At 37.7% G+C, this 26,328-nt stretch overlaps 1 protein-coding gene and 1 pseudogene across 3 annotated transcripts in view; one reads left to right on the top strand and one right to left on the bottom strand.

The window, feature by feature from the left end:
• The first annotated feature begins 977 nt into the window (after nt 1-977).
• The window catches only part of Samd8 (sterile alpha motif domain containing 8), a 59,048-nt gene continuing 33,697 nt past the window's right edge, over nt 978-26,328 (top strand). For 2 of the 3 annotated variants that reach the window (XM_058577917.1, XM_046419894.1), the window contains exon 1: nt 978-1,194. In XM_058577917.1, coding sequence (XP_058433900.1) covers nt 1,021-1,194 — 174 coding nt within the window. In that variant the 5' untranslated portion in view covers nt 978-1,020. Of the gene's footprint in view, nt 1,251-26,328 lie in introns of all 3 variants that reach the window. The other variant, XM_046419895.2, reaches the window with a different exon arrangement.
• LOC124076182 (U6 spliceosomal RNA) lies at nt 17,552-17,652 on the bottom strand (annotated as a pseudogene).

Raw genomic sequence — 26,328 nt, 5'->3', positions numbered from 1 at the left:
GATTTGAGTGAATAAAGCATTGAAAAGGGCAGAAGCGTGTGGACATTCTTTATTTCTCCCCCTCGACTGCATAAGTCACACCTTTTGCCCATCTTGACAAGCTGCCAGAGCTGGTTGTTGGCAAAAGAGAGGAGATGTCTTGCCCTCCCTCGTGTGACTTCATAGGGACCCTGATGGGCCTTGGAGAGGTATGAGCTCTGTTGGGCATGTTCCCAGCTGCTCCTGGTCTTGAGTCCGACTTGAGGGTAAAGACAATTCCAGGGAATACCCTGGAAACAGTTTGCACTCCTGTCCACATGGAGCATGCTCCCATCCCATTCAGTGTCAGAAAAACTGGTCTGGTACTGTATCGGGAGGCAAGGCCAAGAAGGATCTCGAGCCCAGGATGCAGCTGGCTTTAGATTTGGTTTCTGCCAAAGCTAGGGCTAGGTTGGGGGCGGGGGGGGGGGGCTTCTCTTAGGGTGGGGTAGCATTGTAGAATGAGAATTTTGCTTGGTAGGTAGATTTAGATAAAATACCAGTTTGGGCACAGATTTACTGTGATATGTCAAGCAAATGATGTTTTTGGCCTTTCTGTGTTGTATGATCTACTTTTGTAGAGCTGAAAAGAGGATTGAGATATTTATATGGCATTTGGCATAGACATTGTCAGTGAATAAAAGAGGTCTACGATAGCCATGATCATTGGGGGTTGGCTCTTGAAAAGGAGCTGGTCTTCTGCAAAGGAATCAGGGTAACTTCCTCCGGATCCCCAACTCGGTTTACCAATCCCTTGGGTTCCTCCCTTAATCTACACCAGCCCTCTTTGGCGGCGGGCCTGACGCATGCGCTCTCAGGCTCCCCTGCAGCGTTTTCCCTTCTTTCTTCTCTCCGGTGGGCTGGAATCTCGCGTCCCTTCCGGTCTTGGCCACGCCCCTTCTCCGGTAGTGCTCCGCCTCCTGCCGGTAGTGCTCCGCCTCCCGAAGCAGTTCCGGTTCGGCACGGAGCAGCTGCCGGAGCGGCGGTGACGGAGCCGGAGCGATGCCTGCGCGCAGCCGCCACCGCTCCCGCCTCCACTCCGGCTCTCCGCCCCGGGTTCCGCCCCCGCCGCTTGAAGTGCTCTACTCCGGCGAGGCGCGAAGGGCCCGGGACTCCGACGGCGCCTCGGACGCCGACTCGGAGGCGGGTCGGGGAAGCCCGACTCCCATCGCGGAGGTGAGCGGGCGCTGAGGCTGAGGAGAGGGGAGACTGGGGGGCGCCTGCAGCCAAGGGTGAGTGAGGAGTCAGGGGTGGAGCCGGGGGCGTTGAGGGGCAGGGAGCCCGAGGGACCGCGGGGAGACGGTTGAGGGGGCCAAGAGAGTCCGCTCTAGAATGGAATCTGGAGGGAATGGAGGTTGTTGAGCCGACGGCCTGAAGGGGTGACGACGCCGGTGGCCGAGGGGCCGGTAGAGGCTGAGGCGCGTGAAGGACTGGAGGACGCGGAGAGGCTAGGGCTTGGAGCTGTTGAGAGCAGAGCACTGATGGAAGGAGTCCCCAGGAATGTGCACCCGGAGGAGGAGATGCTCAGGGCTTTGGTAGTAGGGAGAAGGGATCTCAGAAGCAGGCCTGGCCCGGGATTAACCCCAGGGCGAGGAAGAGGGAACCGTGTTGGAGTGATAGCCGACTGACCGGCGTGGGGACGGAGGTATTGGAGGGCAGGAGTTAGGTTTGAGTGGAAGAGGCTATTGGATGGAAAGTCATCTGGCCCAAAGGGTTGAGAGAAGGATTGAAAAGGAGAAGTGTGGTCAAGAAAGAAAAGGAGCCCTTGGGGATCTAATTTAGGACTTTGGCATTTTTACAAGTAGGTGTCTTTCAAGGCATCAAAGATCACTTGGGCAGTGTACTTGGATCATAGTGCTTTCTTTGTGGACAGTGGATCCTTTTAACAATCTGGAGTGGTAGGGGCGGTATTCACTGATTTGTCTGCAGGGCTAGGGGAAGGTAGTGCAAAGGAAGTGATGTTTTAAGAAGACTGAAAGGAGTGATTCTGAGGTATCATTTGGATTTCTTTTAACCGTAATGATGTACTTCTCTTTTTCTTTGTATTTCTTAAGTTTAAATACCAGACAAGTTTAAATCCTGAAAAAAGAGATTTAATACATTAACTTTAAATTTTGAAAATTTAAACGTGAAAGAGGAATTTGGGTGTTTTGATTTTACAGTCCCTCAGTGTGAGTTGGTAACATTTTCCCAGCTTGGGATGACGTATGTCTTTACTACAGGGTAAAAATATGGTCAATTTAAGTATCTGGGTTAAGAAGGCACATAAAACTAGAAGTGAAATCATCACAGCCCCCGAGCCTACCAGATTTTCCTCTTGAAGATTACTTTTGACAGATTTGAAGGATTAATATTCTAGTACCATTTTGCAGATATTGTATGAATAATATTTCAATAGAGTAATCTAGGAAAATTAAAAAGCAAATTCTTGTAGTTGGCAGCTAATATAACTGGGATAGGTAGCATATATGCTTTTTATAGAAGATGTAGTATCAAAACCATAATTTAAAAGATCAGAACATTTTTGTAAAATTTATATTCACTCTAGAAGAAATAAATTAATTTCCTTTTTTAATTATTAAATTATAATGTGACTCCATGGGGTCTTAGTTGGATTTTAGCTACGTGTCTCATGTAATGTTTTAAAACTTTTTATCTGATTAAAGATTTTGCAAGTTGTTGGCCAGTTTGAACTTTTTAAAAAGTATTTTCTGCTCTAAAGAAGTATTTGCTATCTAATCATCATAGGATGACAATTTACCGATTGTAACAAGCCTTTGAATTAGTTTTGTATAGACTGTATGTCTTACCTTCAAATGCTCAGTGGAACAATAATTATTTCTTCAAAGGAGAAGCAAATTCTTAGGGTTGCTTTTAACTAAGGTTGTCAAAAGATTAACTACATATAATATGTTAGTGAATGTTGCATTCATTTTTTAAATTTAAAGTTTTCTGTAGCTTTGATTCTTTTTGGACATCAAACTGACTTATATGAGAAAGAAATATAATTCCATATTCTGTTAAGTTACCTGTGAAAGCTCTTTTGAAAGATTGTGGTATTTGTTAAATAAATGGATTTAGATTATTAAAGGCAACTATATTCTTTCATATCCAGATTAAATGTCTTACTTTTTTGCAGAGATTTGGGGAAGGAAAATCTGTTTTTTTTTTAAACTTTCTTATGTGTTTTATTTGTTTACAAATAAGGTATTACTTGTTTTACATATACTGTTATCCTTTATTTTTTGCTTGCATGTGTTTTGGGAACCCTTTTGGAACCTGGCATTTGTTTTTGTTTTTCTCTAAAGATCTGATGTAACACAGTGGAGGGGTGTAATAGTAGGAAAAGAACAGAAAGAACCACTTGATAATGAGTATCATGACAGTGATTCTTAACTTTAGGGCTTGTGGTTCTTGAAAAATCAAGAACTTAACTAAAAACAGGGGAACATGGACAGGGCACACATGGAGAAGATCCTTTACTTCCTCTTGACTATTCATCACCTATTTTTTTTTTTTTTTCCTTTTGCTGTGTTAGGGATTGAATCCTGGGTCTTGAGCCATCACCAGATTTTAAGCTGAAACGTCTAGCTGTTTAGAGATTTTATGCTTCCATATTGAAATGATATGTGGCTTCACTATACACTGAGCCTTTCCAGCAATATAATCACTTCAATACTGAATGTAATATAATGTGAGTCTATTAACAAGAAAACTTGGTTATAATAATTTTACCACAGTGTTTGATAATAAAATAGTGCTTTATGTGTATCTCAAAAGAATGATGTTGTGGGAGTGGTGAGTTATATTGTATTTGTCTTAAATTTTTATTGTGGGTTGTGGGTTTAGCTAAGCTTTTGACTTGTGGCAGAGGACAAGAGATGCATAGAAACATAAGTATTATCTTGATACTTTTTCTGTTCTTTTGAAATTCTTTTGTTTTTTGGGGGAATACTGGAGATTGAACTCAGGGACACTTGACCACTGAAACACATCCCAGCCCTTTTTTGTATTTGATTTTTAAAAACAGGGTCTCACTGAGTTGCAAAGCACCTCGCCCTTTCTGAGGCTGGCTTTGAACTCTCAATCTTTCTATCTCTGCCTTCCTAGCCATTGAGATTTCAAACGTGAACCACCACGCTGAAATTCTTGAAGAAATTCTCATAGGTGAGAACCATGGATTCTCCTAAGAATCTTCTTCTGAGTTAAACTGTGTTACTGAGTTAATGGAAATAACTGCAAATCATTTTAGCTTGGAACTTTGAGACTAAATTAAATTGATGTTAGTTTCATCAATGTAATAATGGCATGAAGCAGAGATTGCCAAAACTGTACATTAAAATTTGAGTCCAAATTCAATAAGTTTTCATAGTATGTAATAGAGTATGAAATCTTGAGCCAGTATCTCATTTTCCATTATGCTGGTTAGATTTGGGATGAAGCATATTTATTTATTTTTGGAGGTGCTGGGGATGAAACCCAGAACTTTGTGCATGCTAGGCAAATGCTTTATCACTGAGCTTCACTCTCAGCTCCTGAGTAGCATATTTTTTAAAAATTAATTTTTACCTATTTAATATTTTTTTGTTGTTGTAGATGGCACACTACCTTTATTTTATTTATTTTAAGTGGTGCTGAGGATTGAACCCAGAGCCTCAGACATGTGAGGCAAGTGCTCCATCACTAAGCCACAACCCCAGCCCAGTGTAGCATATTTTAAAAGTAAAATTTTTATTGGTTAATATGTCCAACTGCTAGTCTTCCCAAATATTTTTATACTGTTTAGAGTAAGATTTAGAATGTTATATACTTAGCTTCTTTACTAGTATGCTATGTGCCAGGTCAGGAACCCTTCACTAAATTTACCACTAAATTGGATTGTAGGGTAAAAAATTTTTGTATGATCAATGAAATAAAGTGGACAGTGATATCTATTAGATTCTTATTTACTAAGCTCAGACAGTTCTGGATGTGATATAGAAATAGGTGCAACCTGATAGGTAAAGTCTTGGTTTAAAAGTTGGAGCCAGGAAAACAAAGTGTGTTCTTTGATATGCCCAACAATTTTTGAGTGTAGTATATAAAAGTGCATGGTCAGGAAAGTAAAAAAAAATGTCTCTGAGCCAGGCATGGTGCTGCAGGCCTGTAATCCCAGTGGCTTGGGAGGCTGAGGCAGGAGGATCAGAAGTTCAAAGCCTGCTTCAGCAACTAAGCAAGGCCCTAACAACTTAGTGAGACCCCATCTCAAGATAAAAAAGGGCTGGGGCTTAAGCACCCCTGGTTCAATCACTGGTACCAAAAAAAAAAAAAAAGACATCAGTATTTCATGTCTTTTATTTAGTATGTATAGGCATATGTGAGTTAATAATTGGTGTAATTCATATCTATTTAAAGTGATGTGTTTGGAACAGTGAGAAATAATATTGTTTTCATTTTCTCCCTCCCCTACCGCCTCTCTGGGCAGTACTGGGGATTGAACCCAGGGGCACTCTGTCACTGAGCTGCATGTCTAGCCCCTTTTTTAAATTTTGAGACAGAATCTTACTGAATTACTAAGACTGGCCTTGAATATTTGACTTTTCTGTTTTAGCCTCTTGAGTAGCAGGGATTACAGGCATATGTCACTGTGCCTGTCTTGTTTTTATTTTCTTAAAAGTTATTTTTCGGGCTGGGGTTGTGACTCAGTGGTAGAGTGTTTGCCTAGCATGGGTGAGGCACTGGGTTTGATCCTTAGCACCACATAAGAAAATGAATAAATAAAATAAAAGTTATTTATTTATTATTAAAAAAAGTTATTTTTCTTCTGATTACCAAGTATACCATGCTTATTGTATAAAATATAGAAATTCTAGAAATAATTAATGTAGAAAGAGCCCACCTAAGGAATAATAGTTTAATAGTTTTGTATTTTTAATACAAAACTTTGTATTAAAAAAATACAATATAAAAATAAAAAACTGTATTAAAAACTTTGTGTTATTTGTAATAATGGTTAATAGTTTTGTATTTTCTTTATTTAAAAAATATACATATGCTACATGTGCTATTTTTAAGGAGCATTCTCTTTTTCAATAAAAGTTTTTAAACTTTTTATTTTTGAAATGTAGATTTACAGGAAGTTGCAAAGATGGTACAGAGATCTCATGTACTTTCACCCAGTTTCCTGCAATAGTTACATCTTACATAATTATATAACAGTATCAAAACCAGGAAATTGACATTGGTACAGTGTGCTTATATAGTTTTTTTTTGTTGTTGTTGTTTCATCATGCATAGATTTGTGTAATCATTTCCCCAATTAAGATATTGAACTTACATTCCATCACTACAAAAATCTCCCTGTGTTATTCTATTATAGTTTTCCCCTAGCCTCAACGCACACCATTTCTAGTTCCTGGCAACCACTAATCTGTATTCCATTATATAGTTTTATCAGTTTGAGAGTGTTACATAAATGGAATCATACAATATGTGACATTTTGAGGTTAGCTTTTTCCCCTTCAGCCTAATCCTGTTGAGACTCATCCAAGTTATTGTGCATATCAATAGTTTCTTTGTTTTCTTCCACATTTTTATTTTTATTGCTGAGTAATACTCTATGGTCAGAGAGCCACAGTTTGGCTATTCATATATTATAGGACTTTTTTTGTTTTCAACTACTACAAGTAATACTGCTGTGAACCTATATGCTTATGTGCATAGGTTTTAATGTACACATAAGTTTCATTTTTCTGGAGTAAATACCCAGGATTATAATTGCTGGGTTGAATAGTAACTCTGTTCAATTTTGTGGGGGAGTGGGTATTGGGAGATTGAGCCCAGGGTGCTTAACCACTGAGCCACACTCCCTAGCCTTTTTTGTATTTTATTTAAAGACAGGGTCTCACTGAGTTGCTTAGAGCCTTGCTAAATTGCTGAGGCTTGCTTTGAACTTAATCCTCCTGTCTCAGCCTCCTGAGCTGCTGGGATTACAGGTGTGCACCAATACCTAACTAACTGTGTGATTTTTATAAGAAACTGTCAAAACTGTTTCTCCAGCATGGCTGTATAATTTTACATTTCTGTGCACAGTGTATAAGAGGCCCAGTTTCTTTGCATCCTTAACAGCATTTTGTAGTGTCAGTTTATTTTAGCTGCTTTAATATGTGTGGTACCTCATCATAGTCTTTATTTGCATTTCTCTTATAGCTAGTGATGTTAAACATCTGTGCTTACTTGCTATTTGTATATTATCTTTTTTGACATGCCTTTTTATGACTTTCTCCCATTTTCTAACTGTATTTTTTTATTGTGTAACTTTTAGAGTTACTTATATATTCTAAACATGAGTCCTTTCTTACAAATATGGAAGATATTTTTTTAAGTCTGTAGCTTGTCTTTGTCACAGGGTCTTTGATATGGTAAAAACTTTTAGTTTTGTAAAGTCCGTCTTATTAATTATTATTTTATTGTGCTTTTAGGTGTCATGTCTAGGAAGTCATTGCCCTGTGTCCTTAAAGGTTTTCTTTTATATTATTGTCTGAAAGTTTTGCGATTAATTCTTTACACTTAAATGATAATTTGTTTTGAATTAAATTTTACTGAAGATGTGAGGCTTGATAAAGGTTTTTTTTCTTGTTGTTATTGTTTGTTTGTTTTTCTTGGACTATGGATGTCCCGTTGCTTTAGCACTATTTTTTAGGTAGCCCCCATTAAGTTGCTTTTCATCTTTGTCAAAAATCTGTTGGCCAAGCCAGGTGTGGTGGTGCAGGCCTGTAATCCCAGTGGCTCTGGAGGCAGAGGCAAGAGGATCGCAAGCAAAGCCAGCCTCAGCTAAAGCAAAATGCAACTCAGTGAGACCCTGGCTGTAAATCAAATACAAAATAGGGCTGGGGATGTGGCTTGGTGGTCGAGTGCCCCTGAGTTCAATCCCTCATAACACACCCCCCCCAAAAAAAAAATCAGTTGGCCATACTGGTGTGGGGCTATTTCTGGGTTCTTTATTTTATTCCATTGATCTGTATGTCTGTATCTATATTTCTGTCTACCAGCAACACATAGTCTTGATTGTCATAGCTATGTATCTTGAAATTCAGTAGAAGGATTTTCCCTCTGTTCAGAGTTGTTTTAGCTATTCTAGTTCAAACTTCCATGTAAATTTTAAGATGCTCTTATCTGTATCTATAAAATACCTTGCTGGTATTTTCATAGGAATTGCGTTTAACCTTTGTATTGCTTTGAGAATTGATTTCTTTATTGTATTGTATCTGCCACCTTATGAGCATGGAATATCTGTTATTTAGATTTTTTTATTTTATAATTTTCATTTATACAGAGCCTATGTTGTGTTAGATTTATCTAGACATTTCACCTTTTTTAAAAAACATTTTTTTTAGTTGTTGTAGATGGACCTTTATTGTTGTTTACTTATATGTGGTGCTGAAAATCAAACCCAGTGCCTTACGCATGCTATGCAAGCGCTCTACCACTGAGCCACAATGCCAGCCCATCACCTTTTAAAAAAAAAGTGATTATAAATGATTTTATATGTCCATGTGTTCATTGCCAGTACATAAAAATACAGTTGATTTTTTATGTATTTATTTATTTTTTAATGTTTGCAGTGCTGGAGATTGAACTTGGGGCCTTATACATGCTAGGCAAGTGTTTTACCATTGAGCTATACCTCCAACCCCTACATTGAATTTTTTTTGGGGGGGTGTATGTGTACTGGGGATGGTACTAGGGATTGAACTCAGGGCTTCTCTATAGTTAGCTACATACCCAGCCCTCCCCCCCCCTTTTTTTTTTGGTTTTTAATTTGAGACAGAGTCTCATTAAATTTCCCAGGTTGGCCTCAAACTTGTACTCCTCTCAGTCTCAGCTTCCTGAGTCTCTGGGATTACAGGTATATACCACCACACTCAGCAACTACAATTGATTTTTTTTTTTTTTTTTTTTTGAGGTATTGGGTATTGAACCTTGATGTATTCTGCCATTGGGCTACATGTCCAGCCCTTTTTACTTTTATTTTATTTTTTTATTTTTTTGAGACATGGTCTCACTAAATTGCCCAGGCTGGCCTTGAACTTGCAATCTTGCTAACTCAGCCTCCCTGAGTCACTGAGATTACAGGCAAATGGGGTCAAGCCCTGCTATATTTGATTTTTATATATTGATTTTATGTCCTTTCAACCTTTGTGAACTCACTTTTTAGTTGAGTCTCTTTTTTGTTTTTTTGGTAGATGCCTTGGGATTTTCTATGTAGACTATCATCATCTGCAAACAGAAATATTTTTATTTCTTTCCAGATATTCATTTTTAATTTCCTTTTCTTGCCTATTGTGCTGGCTAGAACTTCTAGTGTTATGCTGAACACAGTGTTAAGAATAAACATCTTTGACATATTCTTGATCTTAGGAGGAAAACATTCAGTTTTTTAGCTTTAAATAAATGTTAACTGTAGGTTTTTTAAAGAAAGGATGTTCTTTATCATATTAGGAATTTCATCTCTATTCCTAGTTTTCTGATAGTTTTTATCACAGTTGGGTGTTTATTATTTTGTCAGATGTGTTTCTGTATCTATTTGTATGTTTTGTGTTTTTCTTCATTAGCTGGTAGATAACAATATAATAGATAACATTGTTTGATTTGATTTTCAAAGACTGAACTAGCCTTGCATCCCAGAAATAAACCCTATTTGGGCTTGGTGTATAGTTCATTTTATACATTGCTGAATTCTGTTTGTTAATATTTTGTTAAGGGGTTTTATAACTATATTCATGAAAGATATTGGTCCCTTGAAATATGGAGTGAGGTTACCTCAAAGATTTCTTAAATTTCTATAGACATTACCTCTGTAGTGTCAGGTAGAGGGGTTTAGGTTTTCTACTTTGCTGGTTGGAAAGGAGAGGTGAACTTCATTGTTTACCTAGTGGGGGGTCGGATGAGAGGTTGTAGATGGCCTTGTTATTTCTGAGCAGTGATAGTAGACCTGATTCTCCACCAGGCCTCCTCTGACAGCACTTCAGTGAGGAGGGGATGGGATATGCCTCATCAGTGTTAAGTGGGCAGAAAGTCCAGGTTCCCCGTGTCATTTCCTCTGATACTATGTTAGGGGTGGGAGAGGCAGTAACAACAGTCTCAGGTCCCTTCTTGGCCTTTTCTGATAACATCCTGGTGTAGGGGGAAAAATATAGACTGGTTACAATAGCTGACAAGGTTAAACGTCTAGGTTCTCACAGGGTATGATGGCACATGCCTATAATCCTAGATGACTCAGAAGGCTCGGTGGGGCAGGAGGATCACAGGTTCAAAGCCAGCCTAGGCAATTTAGTGAGGCCCCTAAGCAACTTAAGTGAGACCCTGTCTCAAAATAAAAAAATAAAAATGGCTGGGGATGTGGCTCAGTGGTTAAGTACTCTGGGTTCAATCCCTAGTACTTTTTTTCTCCACCCTCTCCCATTACCTGCCTCCCCCAATTTAGGATGTCCTCTTGGCCTTTGCTGAGAGGATAGAAAGGGAGCCATGTTTTTTTGTTTGTTTGTTTTGTTTTTCCTGAGGTTTGAGCTGGAATAGGATGGTTATTGTCTAAAAAGTTTTTGTCTTGCCAGGCTGCCTCATTTCTGGTTGTTTGGCTGGAGAAAAGTGGCTTTTCTTGAGCCCTTTTTGTATGTATCCGATGGACTTTTATAGGTTGCTGGCTTCTCTCATATCCAGTATTGGATAAATGTGGCAAAACAACCAGCCAATCACAAATACCCAGAGTACTCAATACTCTTGTTTTTCTTCAGGTTCCATTGTGCTTAGCCATTCTACTTTCCTCTCTATCTTTCAGACATATCTTAGGTTTATTTTATGTAGAATATCCATGGAGTAATAGGAGAAAGTTTGTGTACTTCATCTTCCTGGAAGCAGAAGTCCACACATGTTTTTTATTTTTAATGAATCCATCAGAAAGTTAAAAGTGCAAAACATGTTTCTAGTGAGGGTATCTCAAAGATAACTTTCCCTCCTTCTGTGCCTCTACTTTTTAGAAGCAGTTTCCAACAGATTCAGCCCACCACTGTTTTTTATTGTGGCTTCAACCCTTATAATTTGTATTATGCTCCTGATGATTATTCTTTCTAAAGCACAATTACTATGTCATTCTCTTGCTTAGAGATTTCCTGTGATTCCCATGGTCCTTAATTTGAGAATTAATGGTTTCTATGATGTGGCCTAAATTTGTAGTTTGTTTATCCTAATACTTCCATGTGCCTTTTGAATACTAATGGTTCTTCATTGTTTCATTATTTGCTACCTTCACTCATAATTTCTAATGTACTTTTATTTCTCCATCTTCCTCTAGTGTTTTGTCCCTTCTTTGAGGCTGAACTCAAATGTCATTTCTGAGAACTCTTTGCCAGTTTTACCAACTGGAAATAACCTTTCTTTTCCAACTCCCTTGACTTTCCAAATTGTTAACAAGTTACCTAAGAAACCACTTTTTAAGTGTTGTTTTAAGGTTTGAGTGAGCCAATTATGTAAAGAACGAGCAATTGGAATTTCTTTTTCCTTTTTTAATGACTCTTTAATATCCCTTTCTAGACCATCAAATTATTGAAGGTAGAATCTAGATACATGTCTCATTGCCCAGCATAGTGCTCTTCACATACTGTGTGCATAGTGAATATTTAATAGATTAATAAATGTGACATCTTAAGATTATATCCCCAGTACCTTAATGTCTAGCACTAGTATAAAGGAAGCACTTTGGACTGGGGATGTAGCTCAGTGATAGAGCACAAGCACTTGCCTAGTATATATCAGTCCCTGAATTCAATTTCTGCTATAGGAAAAGAGCAGGAGGGGCAAAATGGAGACAGTGGAGAAGAGAAGAAAAAAGGCATTTATTGAATGCAAAATTGTGACTGAAGAGTACAAAACTTGTGGTTTAAAAAGCCTTCATTATTAGGCAGTCTTGTTGTTATTGTATTTATCTAGTGTAACTGAACATCTTTGATGAATTCCTCTGCTGACAACTAGAAAATATTTAATATGTATGAGATCCATCTCTTACAGTAGTGCAGAAACCCTCAGTTCCCATGTTCTGTAGTAGGTAAGAATATAAACTTTGAAATGATATTTCCTGGATTGAAAACTTATCTGTAATATTTACTAATATAAGCTGATCTTGGGCAAGTTGCTTAGCCCCTTTATATCAGTTATCACATCTGTAAAGTGGGGAAATTAATAGCACCTACTTTATATGGTCATTATAAGGATTATTTGACCATAAAAGTAAAACACTCAGAAGCCTGTTTAGTATGTTGTAAATGTACAAGATAAGACTTGAACCTGTGAGGTTGATTACCAGATTGTGTTCCTGGCAAATTTACCAAATTTGTGATGTTGTGTTATCTCTTGGCATTTAGACATTCCAAATGTACTGGTATAAAACTGTCTGAAATGGGTAGGGGATGTAGCTCAGTGGTAGAGCTCTTGCCTAGCATGTGTAAGACCCAAGGTCCTGGATTTAATTCCCAGCACTAACAAAATAAAACACTGTCTGAAAAACAGTGAACAATTACCATAAAGTTTTATAGAAAAATATAAATAAAGGAAATTTTATGATGAAAAGTGTCCAGTTATCTCATAGAAATGAAATAACCAGCTATCTAAAAGTAAGTTTTTTCTTGTGGTTTTTTTTTTTTTTTTTTTTTTTTTTTTTTTTTCCTTATTTTTGCTTTTTGTTGTTGTTGTTTTTGGTACCAGAGATTGAAACTAGGAGAGCTTAACCATAGAGTTACATCCCCAGCCCTTTTTAATTTTTATTTTGGGACAGGGTCTCTCTAAGGTCTTAGGGCCTCAGCCTCCAGAGTCCTTGGAACTACAGGCCTGCACCCCCACTGCCTGCTCTTGTTGGGTTTTTTTTTTTTTTTCTTTTTTTTTTTAGTGATTCTTTTTGGAAGGGCATTGGGAAATTTAGTGGTTAAAAAAATTATTTTGAAATTATGGCATTTGCAGGTAAATGGATGGAGTTGGAGAATATCATGCTAAGTGAAGAAGCCAATCCCCAAAAAACAAAGGCCAGATGTTCTCTTTGATAAGTGGATGCTGATCCATAATGGGGTGGGGGGCATAGAAAAAATGGAGGAAATTTGATTTGGCAAAGGAGGGAAGAGTAGGAAGGGGGCATGGGGGCCGGAAAGATGGTGGAATGAGATGGATTACCCTGGGTATATGTATGACTGCTCATGTGATGCAGTGCTACATTGTGTACAGCCAGAGAAATGAAAAGTTGTTCTGCAATGTGTACAGTGAGTCAAAATGCATTCTGCTGTCATATGTACCTAATTAAAATTAATTAATTAATTAATTTTAAAAAGGGAAAATTATTTCAGTTGCTGCTTTTTCTTTTTTCTTTCTTTCTTTCATTCTTTTTTTTTTTTTTTTTTGATACTGGAATTGAGCCCAGGGGTACTTTACCACTGCACTACATTCCTGCTTTTTGTTTTTTCTTTTAAGGTAGGGTCTTGCTAATGTTGCTGAGGACTTTACTAAGTTGCTGATTCTGGCCTGGAACTTGGGATCTTCCTGAGTAGTGGAATTACAGGGGTGTGCTTCCATGCCTGACAGCTAGATGCATTCTTGTTTTGCATTTTCTCCTTTTCTTTAATTTGTAGTGGCATATTTATCTACATTTTCTTGATATTATTGAATCTACTTACTGGCTACTATTTGAAGTAGCAAGATGAGAGCTTTTGTTTATTATTAATGGAACTTTTTTTTTTCACTCAAATCTTTCCACAGACACTAAGTGCTTAGTTGGAAAAAAAAGTTGTATAGTTAACTGAAACAAAATGTAATGCATTCCAAAGAATGCTATAGTGTGAGTGTGTGTGTGTGTGTGTGTATTTATATATTTAATGAGCATGGAGGAGAAAACCATATCCTGCTTAGTTTCCCAGGTAGTTAAGGGAAACAATGTGAACTTACTTATCTAGATTTGAACCTGAATGTGAACCTAACCTGAGAGCTTGAAGCCTTTAATTTTGGGTACTTCACTTGCTCTGAAAGATTACAAAGGACTGAGGATTTACATGTTATGTCCCAAAAGGGTTCATTTGCAAGAAACAAAAACTTCTCTAGGCTCTGGTCTGAGCTGCTAGGAATGACTTGTAGAACATGATTTGAACTGGCCTGTAGAGGAGTACCACCTTTGCCACAGTCAGAAAGTTGGAGACCAGCATGAAACTATTGAGTTTAAAGAACACACCATCTCAACACCAGAAAAACAAGCAACCTGATTGAAAAATGGACAAAGGACTTGAATTAGGCATTTCTCAAAAAACAAACAAACAAACAAAAAAACCAACCCCAATATGCGTATCAAAAGATGTTTAGCTTTACTAATTGTTAGGGGAATCAAATCAAAATCATGTATTATGGTTTGGATGTGAGGCGTCCTCCAAAAGCTCATGGGTGAGACAATAAAAAAAGGTTCAGAGGAAAAATTATTGGATTATAAGAGTCTTAACCCAATCAGTTAATTAATTCCCTGGTAGGGATTAACTGAGTGGTAACTGAAGTGGTAGAGTAAGGCTGGAGGAGGTAGGCATTGGAGGCATGGCTTTGGGGTGTATATTTGTATCAGACTAGTAGAGACCTCTCTCTCTGCTTTCTGATCATCATGTGAGCTGCTTGCCTCTGCCACACTCTTCTGCCATAATGTTCTGCCTTACCTTAAGCCCTGAGGAATGGAGCCTGCTATCTGTAGATTGAGACCTCTGAAACCGTGAGCCCTGAAGTAAACTTTTCCTCCTAAAATTGTTATGGTCAGATCTTACAGTCACAGCAGCAAAAGGCTGACTAAAACACCATGATAACAACTTTAAACTCATTAGAATAGCTGTTATTAAAGCCAGCCACCCAGGGCTGGGGTTGTAGCCCAGTAGTGGAGCACTTGCCTAACATGTGGGTGAGACCCTGGATTTTATTCTCATTACCACATAAAAAATAATTAAATAAAACAAAGGTATATGTCTGTTTACAACTAAAAAACAAAAACCAACCAACCAACAAACAAAAACTCCAAGCCAGAAATAATTGTTGATGAGAATATGGAGAAATTAGAACTTATTGTACACATTGCTGGTAGAATGGAAAATGGTATGGTGACTCCTCAAAAAATTAAGGAGAATTATTGTTGAAGTCAGCAGTTTCACTTTTGGGTATATACCCGAAAGAAATTAGAGATTTGAACAGGTATTTGTACTCCAGGTTCAGAGCAGCCTTTTTTACAGTACCCAAAAAGGTGAAAGCAACCCAAATGTCTGTTGATAAGTGAATGGATAAACAAATGTGAAATATACATATAATGGAATATTTTTCAGCCTTTAATAGGAAGGAAATCTAACATGTTACAACATGGATGAGGCTTAAAGGCATTATCCTAAGTGAAACAAGCCAGACATAAAAGGACAAATATTGTATGATTTTACTTAAATGAAATAGCTAGAAAATGTAAATTTATAGCAACAGGAAGTAGATTAGTGGTTACTAGGTGCTCGGAGTGAGAGAAGATGGGAAGATACTGCTTAATGGGTGCAGAATTTCTGTTTGAGATGATGAAAAAGTTCCAGTGATAGATGGTGATGGTTGCACAACAGTGTGAGTATACTTAATGGGCAGAACTGTACATTCTAAATGGCTGAAATGATGAACTGTATATATAGTTTACTACACACACACACACACACACACACTCACACACACTGCAGCCTGTTCTGCTGTCCCTCAACTGCAGCTAGCTCCTGACTCTTAAGTTAGTGATTAAAATTGGAAATTATGCATACACGCACGCACGCACACACACACACACACACACAAAGTAACATTTCCACTGTTCTCAAGCTGGTCTCTATTTCACTTTTGCTTTCCACATCTCATGTCAGAGCTTTTGTTGGTTGGACCTAATTCACATTTAGAACCCTATCTACAAGAAAAATGTTTAGCTTTTCAGGCTCAATTTAAGGGAAACAACTAGAGAGAGAGTGTGTGGAAAGGATACTGAGTGCCAGTTCATCATATCTACCACAGACCCTGAGTTAGTGGTAAGTATAGATGATAATGATCCTTTTATTTAAGTCTGCTTTTCCATTAGTGACCAGATTGTCCCGCAGCTAGACAGTCACAGAGATAAGGTGGGGCAAAACAACAGGGCAGAAGAGGGAATGGGTTTGTTGTGAGTCATTATCTTCTTTTGTAGTTATAGACTGTGCTTAGTTTGTTAAGCACAATTTGCAGTTTTAATGTGGTAAAACGCAATTGAGATATTTATATTGTTGTGAAAAGATTTGGATCACTTAATGGGATGCAAAACTGATTGATTGAAGAATAGCTACACTGATATTAAGGAATAACAGATTTAAAGTTATGCTTATTTTGAGTTTTTTTCATTTTATCAAGTGTGTAGATAAGAACATGATAGAAAAAATAATTCTTTTGCTCTTAGGCTGCTGAAATTTCTGAATAGGAGAAACTAAATTTGGTTAGAGAGAAAAGAAGTTTAAAATAGTTGACATACTGATAATTGATTTTTTTTTCTTTTTACAGTTTTCAAAAAATTTTAACCAGATAAGGTATCTTTTGTCCAACTCTGTGCAAAACAGTTGAATGCTTTTGTTTTAATCTGTTATCTACAACTTGGAATGAAGTTTAACTAATGCCTACTGATAGATTCTGCAGAAGTGGACTATTTTTCCCATGTCTTGATAATATAGTATGGACCTTTGATCCTTAAGTACTTTTTTAATCACTCGTGATTTTAGAATATACTTCTTTTTGATTGTCATCTCAAATGAAATACAGACCAACTATCAATTTAGGACAGGGATGTAACTCAGTGATTAAAGCACTTGCCTAACACTCATGAGACCCAATATTCTAACCCCAGCCCCACTCCACCCCACGCAATCCTGCTGCAAAAAAAAAAAAAAAGAAAAGAAAAGAAAGAAAGAATAATTTTGGACTATTATTCTTTATTATTGTATTAATCAGCTTTTTGTCACTGTGACTAAAATGCCTGACATAAACATCTGAAAGGAAGAAAGATTTATTTTGGCTCATGATTTCAGAGGTTTCAGTCCATGGTTGGCTGGCTCCATTGCTATGGGCCTGTGGTGAAGTAGAACATAATGGTGGAAGGGCAGAGCAAAGGAAAGCAATTCATTTTTGGTAGTAAAGAAGCTGAGAGGGGCCAGGGCTGTAGCTCAGTGGTAGAGCGCTTGCCTAGCATGTGTGAGGCACTGGGTTCAATCCTCAGCGCCACATAAAGTAAAATAAAGACATTGTGTCCACCTATAACTAAAAAATAAATATTAAAAAAAAAAAGATGGGCTGGGATTGTGACTCAGTGGTAGAGCACTCGCCTTCATGTTCCTCCAATTTTTTTTTTTTTTTTTTTTTTGATGGATCATGTTGAAGTTTTTTGGTTCTGGGCATTGAAGCGAGGGCTTCCTGCATGCTAACCATGCACTCTACTGCTGAGTTACACCCCCTGACCAAAGCAGTATGGAATAAGTATTTGGTGAATTTGCGTGTCATCTTGCGTAGGTGCCATGCTGATCTTCTGTGTATTGTTTCAATTTTGGTATATGTGTTCCAAAGCAAGAATTGTTTGTTGCCAAAGCAAGCATCGTTGGATTTTCTACATAAATGATCAAGCTGTGAGTTTTATTTTTTCCTTTTCAATCTGTATACCTTTTATTTCTTCTTGCGTTATTGAACTTGAAGAACTTATAATCTTTTATAAAAATGAGAACAATCTTGCGTTGTTCTTGATATTAGAATTAAAGCATTCAGTCTTTCACCATTAAAAATGATGTTAGTGGGCCGGGGCTGTAGCTCAGTGGCAAAGTGCTTGCCTAGCATGTGTGAGGCACTGGGTTCAATCTTCAGCACCACATAAAAATTGACAAAATAAAATAAAGGCATTCTGTCCATCTACAACTACAAAAAAAATTTTTTTTTAAATGAGGTTGCTTGGGGGCTAGGGCTGTAGCTCAGTGGCAGAGCGCTTGCCTAGCATGCATGAGGCACTGGGTTCGATCCTTAGCTTCATATACAAATAAAATAAAGGCATTCTGTCCATCTACAACTACAAAAAAAAAAAAAATGATGTTAGTTGGGGCTGGAGTTGTGGTTCAGTGGCAGAGTGCTTGCCTAGCATGTGCAAGTCACTGGGTTCAATCCTTAGCACCACTTTTAAATAAATAAACAAACAAACAAATAGATGTACTAAAAATATTTTTAGCAAAATGATGTTATAGTTTTTATCAAAGATGAAAGTGATGAAATTTCCATGTAAGTTTGCTGAGAATTTTTAACAAGAATGGATGCTACTTTTTGTCAAATGCTTTTCTTCATCTTTTGGATGATCCTGTTATTTCTCTGATTTAGCTTGTTAATATGATTAATTATTTTGATTTTCAAGTGTTAAATTATCTTTGAATAATTCTTGGGATAAATGCCACTTGCTTATATTATTCTTTTGTATATGTTGGATTTGATTTGTTTTGAATTTTTGCATCTCTGTTCATTAAAGATATCAGTTTGTAGTTTTGTAATTTCTTATCTGGCTTTGGTATCAGGGTAACACTGGCCTCAGAATGAATTCAGAAATATTCCTTCTTTTTCTGGAAGGGTTTGTAGAGAATTTGATATTCTTCTTTGAATGCTTGTTGTCACTTAGCAGTGAAGCCCTCTAGGTCTGAAATTTGTTTTGTCAGAATATTTTTAGCTACATCAGAAATTTCTTTAGTAGATACAGAATTATTCTTCTTGAGTGACATTTGGTAGTTTCTATCTTTCCAGGAATTTGTCCATTTCATCTAAATTAGCAAACTTATTTGTGTAAATTCCCTTATTATCCTTTAAATATCTGAAGGATATGTGGTGATGTCACCATTTTTGTTTCTGACATTGGTAATTTTTAGATTTCTCACTGTCTTTTTTGATTATTCTGGCCAAAAGTTTTATCAGTTTATTGACCTCAAAGAATCAACTTTTGGTTTTACTGATTTTTCTTTATTGCTTTTTATGGATTGTTTGTTTGTTTATTTATATGTAGTACTGAGGATTGAACTCAGGGCCTCACACATGCCCGGCAAGCACTCTACCACTGAGCCACAACTCTAGCCCTGATTTTTCTTTATTGTTTATCTGTTATCTTTGTTACTGATTTCTACTGTTATCTATTATTTTCCTTCTACTTTGGGTTTAATTTTATCTTTATCTAGATCCTGTGTTTTGTAAATGCCAAGGCTACTAATCTGAGACCTTCCATCATTTTTTAATGTAGGTATTTAGTTCTATCAGAATTTTCCAAACACTGGTTTAGCAGCATCCTGTAAGTTCTATGGTGTTGTGGTGTTTTCATTGGTGTTCAGATCAAATGTTTTTCCATTTGAATTCTTTGACCTACGTGTATTATTTAGTTCCCAAATATTTTTTTAACATTTATTTTTTAGTTGTAGGTGGACAAAATACCTTTATTTTATTTTTTTATGTTGTGCTTAGGATGGAACCCAGTGCCTCACGCATGCCAGGTGAGTGCTCTACCTCTGAGCCAAGTCTGAGGCTGACCTTAGACTTGCAATCCTCTTGCCTCAGCCCCTAGTTCCCAAATATTTGGGAAACTTTCTGGAGATCTTTGTTACTGATTTCTAATTTTTTATTATTTTTAAAACATTTATTTATTTATTTAGGAACCAGCAATTAAACCCAGTGGTGCTTAATCACTCTACCACATCCCCAGCCCTTTTTTTTTTTTTGAGATAGGGCCTTGCTAAGTTACTGAGGCTGGCTTTGAACTTGTAATCCTTCTGCCTTAGCCTCCTGAGCTGCTAGGATTATAGATGTACACCACTGTGCCCAGCTTCTAATTTAATTTAATTGCGTCATGGTCACAGAACATATTTAGTATGACTTGAACCTTTTTAGGTCTACCCCAACTGGCTTTATGGCCTATAATATGGTCTATCTTGATCAATGCTTATTGATCAATTATAGAAAGAAGATAATTGATTACTAAAATTGTGGAATTATTTCTCCTTGCCGTTCTACCAGCTTTACTTCACATGTTATTTAGTACATATACCCTTAGGATTTCTTTGTCATCATTATAAAATGACCTTTAAAAATATTCCTGGGCTAGGGATGGGATTTTGGCTCAGCGGTAGAGAGCTTGCCTAGCACGTGCGAGGCCCTTGGTTCCATCCTAAGCACCACATAAAAATAAATAAATAAAGGTATTGTGTCCAACTACAATTTAAAAATATTTTTTTAAAAATTCCTAGGCTAGGGTTGTAGCTCAGTGGTAGAGTGCTTGCCTAACATGTGTGAAGCACTGGGTTCGATCCTCAGAACCTCATAAAAGTAAATAAACAAAATAAAAGTACCCAGCTGATTTAATTAATGTTAACATGGTATTATTTTTCCCATTCTTTTAACCTCTCTCTATTTTTAAATTATATTTCTCACAGACAACATTCAGTTGCATATTTTCAGATAATCTGACAATCTCTGCCCTGGACCCTTTTTGTTTTGTTTTGAAATAAGGTCTTGCTAAATTTCTGAGGCTGACATTGAATTTAGGATCTTTCTACCTTGGTCTCCCAAGCAGCTAGGATTATAGGTGTATGCCACTGCAGCCCCACAGCCAAATTCTCAGCCCTTCAGTTGGGGTACCTAAGGCATTTACTTTTTCTTTCTTCCTCTCCTCCCTGCCCCTACTTCTAGGAATCAAACCCAGGGCCTCCTACATGCTAGGCAAGCTGAACTATTTCCTCAGTCCAAGACTTTTACATTTAATGTGATTATTGATATGGTTATGTAACATCTTCTTTGTCTTTTCTGTTTTTCTCCCATTTTGTTCTGCTTACCCCTTCTTTTGAATTCAGTGGGGTTTTTTTTTGTTTTGTTTTTGTTTTGGGGTACTGGAGATTGAGCTTAGGGTCACTCAGCCATTGAGCCATATCCCCAGCCCTATTTTAATCTCCCTTGTTGGCTTATTAACAATAATTCCATTTTTTAAAAATTTTAGTAGTTGGTATTTTTTCATTTCTCCCAATTTTTGTGCTTTGATTGACATGTATTTTACTCTGTAATATTGTAATATAATTCCATATTGCATTGCCTTTTTGCTTTCCTTTTTTGTGTGTGTGGTGTTGGGACTTGAACCCGGGGCCTCATAGATATTAGGCAGGTGCTTTACTCCTGAATACACCCCCAGCCCAGTAAATTATCTTTTAAAGAAGTATAAATAATAAGAAAAAATATGTGTTTATCTATGTAGTAACCATTTCTAGTGTTCTTCCTCTGTGTAGAATCATATTTTCATATGGTAACATTTTTTTCCCTTGCCTGAAGAACTTTCTTTTTTAACATTTCTTGTAGTGTAAGCCTGTTGCTGATGAAATGGGTCAGCTTCTGTGTGTCTGACAAAGGTGTTTCACCTTTATTTTTGAAAGACATTCACTGGTTGACTTTTATTACTATTATTATTTTAATTTTTAATATTTATTTTTCAGTTTTCGGCAGACACAACATCTTTGTATGTGGTGCTGAGGATCAAACCCGGGCTGCACGCATGCCAGGCGAGCGCTCTACCACTTGAGCCACATCCCCAGCCCCACTGGTTGACTTTTTATTTTTCCTTATAGTATTTTAAATATATTATTTTATGCTTGGCACAGAGGCTCATGCCTATAATCCAAGCAACTGGGGAGGCTAATAAAGGAGGATTGAAAATTCAAGGCCAGTCTCAGCAACCTAGGGAGATCCTGTCTCAAAAAGCAAACAACCAAATAAACAACTGAGGATGTAGCTCAGCAGTAAAGTGCCCTGGATTGAACCCCTGGTACAAAAAAGTAAAAAAAAAAAGACAGTTTGAGCTCAGCCTTGCAGTTTAGCAAGACTCCCAGCAACTTAGCAAGACCATATGTCAAAATAAAAAAAGGGTTGGAAATGTAGCTCAGTGATAGAACATCCCAGGTTCCATCCCTAGTAATAAACAAATGGACAACAACAACAAAAAATATATATATGTAGTTTCATTGTAATCTAGTTTGTTTTGTTCCCAGTGAAATTTTTTTAAAAATTAAAAAAAAAAAAAAAAAAAAACCTGGCACAGAGCCATGTACCTGTAATTTCAACAGCTTAGGAGCTGAGGCAGGAGAACCACAAGTGTTTAAAGCCAACCTCAGCAATTTAGGGAGCCCCTAAGCAATTTAGCTCAGTGGTTGAGTGCCTCTGAATTCAATCCCTTGTACCCTACTCTCAAATCTTCATTGTTGGGAGGATGTTGGGTTTCTAACCCAGAGCCTCAGGTATGTTGGGCAAGCACTCTACCACTGAACTACATCCTTAGCCCAAATCTGTTATCATTCTTAGCTTTGTTCCCATATTTCTAATCTATCTAATTTTTTTCTTTTGCTTTTAAGATTTTCTCATTGTCACGGGTTTTGAGCAGTATGATTATGTTAGTTTCTTTTTTATTGTAGTGCTGAGGTTGAACCTAGGGTCTAAGCTAGTTAAGCACTTTACTACTGAACTACATCCTTAGCCCTCTTATTTCTTAGGTTTGGAGTTTATTTAGCTTTTATGTTTTATAGTATGTTTATAATTTTCACTGGATTTGGAAAAATTGGTACTATTATTATTTCAACTATTATTTTTTATATTCTTTCTCTTTTGCAAGATGTTCATCTCATTTGGAGATATCCAGTTAAAAACACATTAGGTTGTGCTGGGGTAGTGTCACACACCTGTAATCTCAGTGGTTCAGGAGGCTGAGGCAGGAGGATCACAAGTTCAAAGCCAGCCGCAGCAATTTAGCAAGGTACTAAGTAACTCAATGAGACCTTGTCTCTAATAATTAAGAAAGAGAGAGAGAGAGAGAGAGAAAGACAGACAGACAGGCAGGCTGAGGATGTGGCTCAGTGGTTGAGCGCCCCTGGGTTCAATCCCTAGTATCCCCCCCCCCCAAAAAAAAAAAGGAATTTATATATATTAGGTTGTTTGAAGTTGTCCCTCCTCTCACTGTTTTATCTTCATTCTTTTTTCTTTCTTTTATTTACTTATATTTTGGTAAAATATATATAGCAGCCAGCATGGTGGCACACACCTATAATCTCAAGGATTTAGAATTTGGGAGGCTGAGGCAGGAAGATTGCAAGTTTTAGGCCAGCCTGGGCAATTAGTGAGGCCTCTCTCAATATAAAAAATTAAAAAGTGGGGCTGGGGTTGAGTATTTGTCTAGCACGTGCGAGATGCTAGGTTCGATCTTCAGCACCACAAAAAAATAAATAAAATACAGGTTTTGTGTCCAACTACAACTAAAAAAATTTTTTAAAAAGATATTTTAAAAAAAATAAAAATAAAAAAAGGACTGAGGTCGTGGCCCAGTGATAGAGCACCCTGGAGTTCAGTCCTGTCATGAATGAACTTTGTGGTTAACATAGACCAAAACATGTTTATGTCTTGGGTTACCTGGTAGTCATTAGACAAGAAAACACAAGTTCTTTTATTCCAATTTTAATTTCATATAGGTTTCAGAAAGGCTAGGAAAAGATTAAGACAGCTGGGGGTTGGGGGTGTAGATGTGGCGGGGGATGAAGAGCTCAAACGAGCAAGGCAAAGAACACATGCAAATGCAGTCACTAAAGATGGACAGATAAGATTATGAACCAGCTAGCTGAAGAAATTGTTCAGGGTACAGAGATATCAAAACTCTGGAACATACTTTTCTAAGCCAAGGTTCAGACAGATGGCAGTTTCCTAGTGCTATCTAGGAGTGTTAGCTTGAGATGTCAACTTGGAGTGGTCATCACAAGCAGGAGAAACCAAACTCTGCTAAAGCCCCGCTTTGGCGATTTTCCTGTGCAAAGCTCCTGACCAGGTAATAGGTTAGAATGTCTCCATGTTTAGTCTCAGGGGATTTCACCTTTTATGGCCCTTGAGTTAGGCAGTTGCTTCATTTGGTGGTCTGGTGTGTTAAAGTAAAGCTCATGAGTAATGCCCATGCATCCATGTGCTTCTGATTAATTCTGATAAGTTCACAGGTGGTTATTTTCATTGGCACAATTGATTTATTATGGATTTATGCCTTATGGCCAGGCAGATAGTGGTTGTTTTCTTGTATAAACAAGGTATAGTCCCATTTCACCTTAGCACTTAAAATCAAAATTGATTAGCTTTTGGTAATCTACTGCTTTACAAAATGAAGAAACACAGGTTTAGGCATAGCCTGAAAACTTCTGTTCTATACATCATGCATTAATTCAGAGCAGAGCACAGCCTGCTCTCCATGCCCCCTTCACGATATATATAGGTAGATATATATTTACACCAAAATTTACCATAGTAACTATTTTTAAAGTGTATAGTTCATTGACATTAAGTACATTAACATTGTATGCAACTGTTACCACCACCTATCTCTAGAACTGTTTTTATCTTCCGAAACTGGAACTGTACTCATTAGACAATAACTCTCCCTTCTCCTTTATCCCAGTTTCTGGCAACCAGGAGAGCCCAATCAGAGAGACAGGTGGTGGTAAAGTAAAAAAAGACTATTTTCCATACTGGGAAGGAACAGTACCTACTACAGTACCAGTGTCCTAATAAGACCTGTCCTCAGGTACTAAAAGAACTGGTTGATCATTATCTCAGGACAGGTTCTGTGGGGTCCTGATGCAAGCCAGAGAAGTCATCATTGCTTGAGGGGAGCAATTTGATTCTCTTTATGAGGTGATTTTTCCTGCGGGGGGGGGGGGGGGGGGGAGGAGCATTGGTGCCTGTCATAGGGTGTAGGCCCACAGGACTCACTGGAATTGAGATAAGCTGGAAAGAACTGAGAGAGAACATGTCACAGGAGCAAAAGGCAATTACTGGGGTCCTCCTTTAAATCCCCAATTTTAAAGGGTCCCTATTACAAGATTAGCTCTTTTTACTTTTTTTTTTTTTTTTTTTTTCAGTCTCCTGAGTCACTGGGAGCATAGGAATGCTGCACCTGGCCTGGCAACACAGTCAGCTCTTAATCTCATCCAATGTATTTTCCATCAGTGATAATATAATTTCATCTGTAAAAATTCAAATTTAGTCTTTTTTTTAATGTGTCCATGTCTCTTAACTTAAAAAAACATAATACAGTTATTATACCTGTTGATTTTCTTATCTACGTGCTAATTCTTTTATCCTTTATTAGGTATAAATCAATTTCTGTCTTAATGTATTTTTCTCAGTTTCCTGCTTTGCATGCCTGATAAGCTATGGCTGGGTGCCAGATATTATGAATTTTACCTATTGAATTCTGAATACTTTTATATTTCTCCTATTAATATTCCTGAACTGGTTGTGAAATACAGTTAAATTGCTTGAAAACAATTTGATCCTTTTGATTCTTTTAAGATCTGTTAGGCTGGACTGTTGTAGGATTCTTGCACAGAGACACCAGGGCTTTCACCAGGAAGCAGCATTTATTAATGTCAGCGCTGGCTCAGCGGATTCATTTCCAAAGTCTGAGCCCCTGCCCTTACATGGTAGTCCCTTTGTCTCCCCAATATGGTAACATACATTCTGATTGGGTTTTTTGTACTCTAGAACTGCAACAGTTGCAACTCCTCATATGCACATAGATACTGACTGTGCCACGTTGCCTAACAGTCGTGCATGCATACCTGGTTACTGAGTGTGCCATGTCTGCTTCTCTTTGTTCCCGGAGAGCCCTTACCACAGGACCAGAGATAGGTTTAGTGTAGTCATCCTTTCTCAAGAGATAGTGTCCTACCCACCCTCCAGTACTGGAGATTGAAGGAGGGGTACTTAGTACTGAACACCTACATCCCTACCCCTTTTATTTTTTATTTTAAGACAGAGCCTCACTAAGTTGCTCATGTTGCAATCCTCCTGCCTCAGCCTCCTAAGTAGCTGGGATTACAAGCATGTGTCACAGTGGCCAGCTCTGCACCAATATTTTGAGCCAAATGATCCATTTTGGGGAAGGGAAAGGAGTCCTGTGCATTATAGAATTTTTTTCCCCACTTTTTTAAAATATATTTTTTAGTTGTGTATGGACTCAATGACTTTATTTATTTTTATGGGGTGCTAGGATCCAACCCAGTGCCTCACATTTGTGAGGTAAGTGCTCTACCACTGAGCTACAACTCCAGCCCCTTTTTCCACATTTATAATTGGGCACAATACCTTTATTTTGTTCGTTTATTTTTATGTGGTGCTGAGGATTGAACCCAGGGCCTTGCACTTGCTAGGCGAGCGATCTGCCGC

The sequence above is a fragment of the Marmota monax genome, unplaced genomic scaffold (genome assembly GCF_021218885.2).
Source record: "Marmota monax isolate L192 unplaced genomic scaffold, Marmota_monax_Labrador192_F-V1.1 WCK01_AAM20220418_F8-fsc00019, whole genome shotgun sequence".
Taxonomy (NCBI): Eukaryota; Metazoa; Chordata; class Mammalia; order Rodentia; family Sciuridae; genus Marmota; species Marmota monax.
This window is presented reverse-complemented; position numbering and strand designations above follow the sequence as displayed.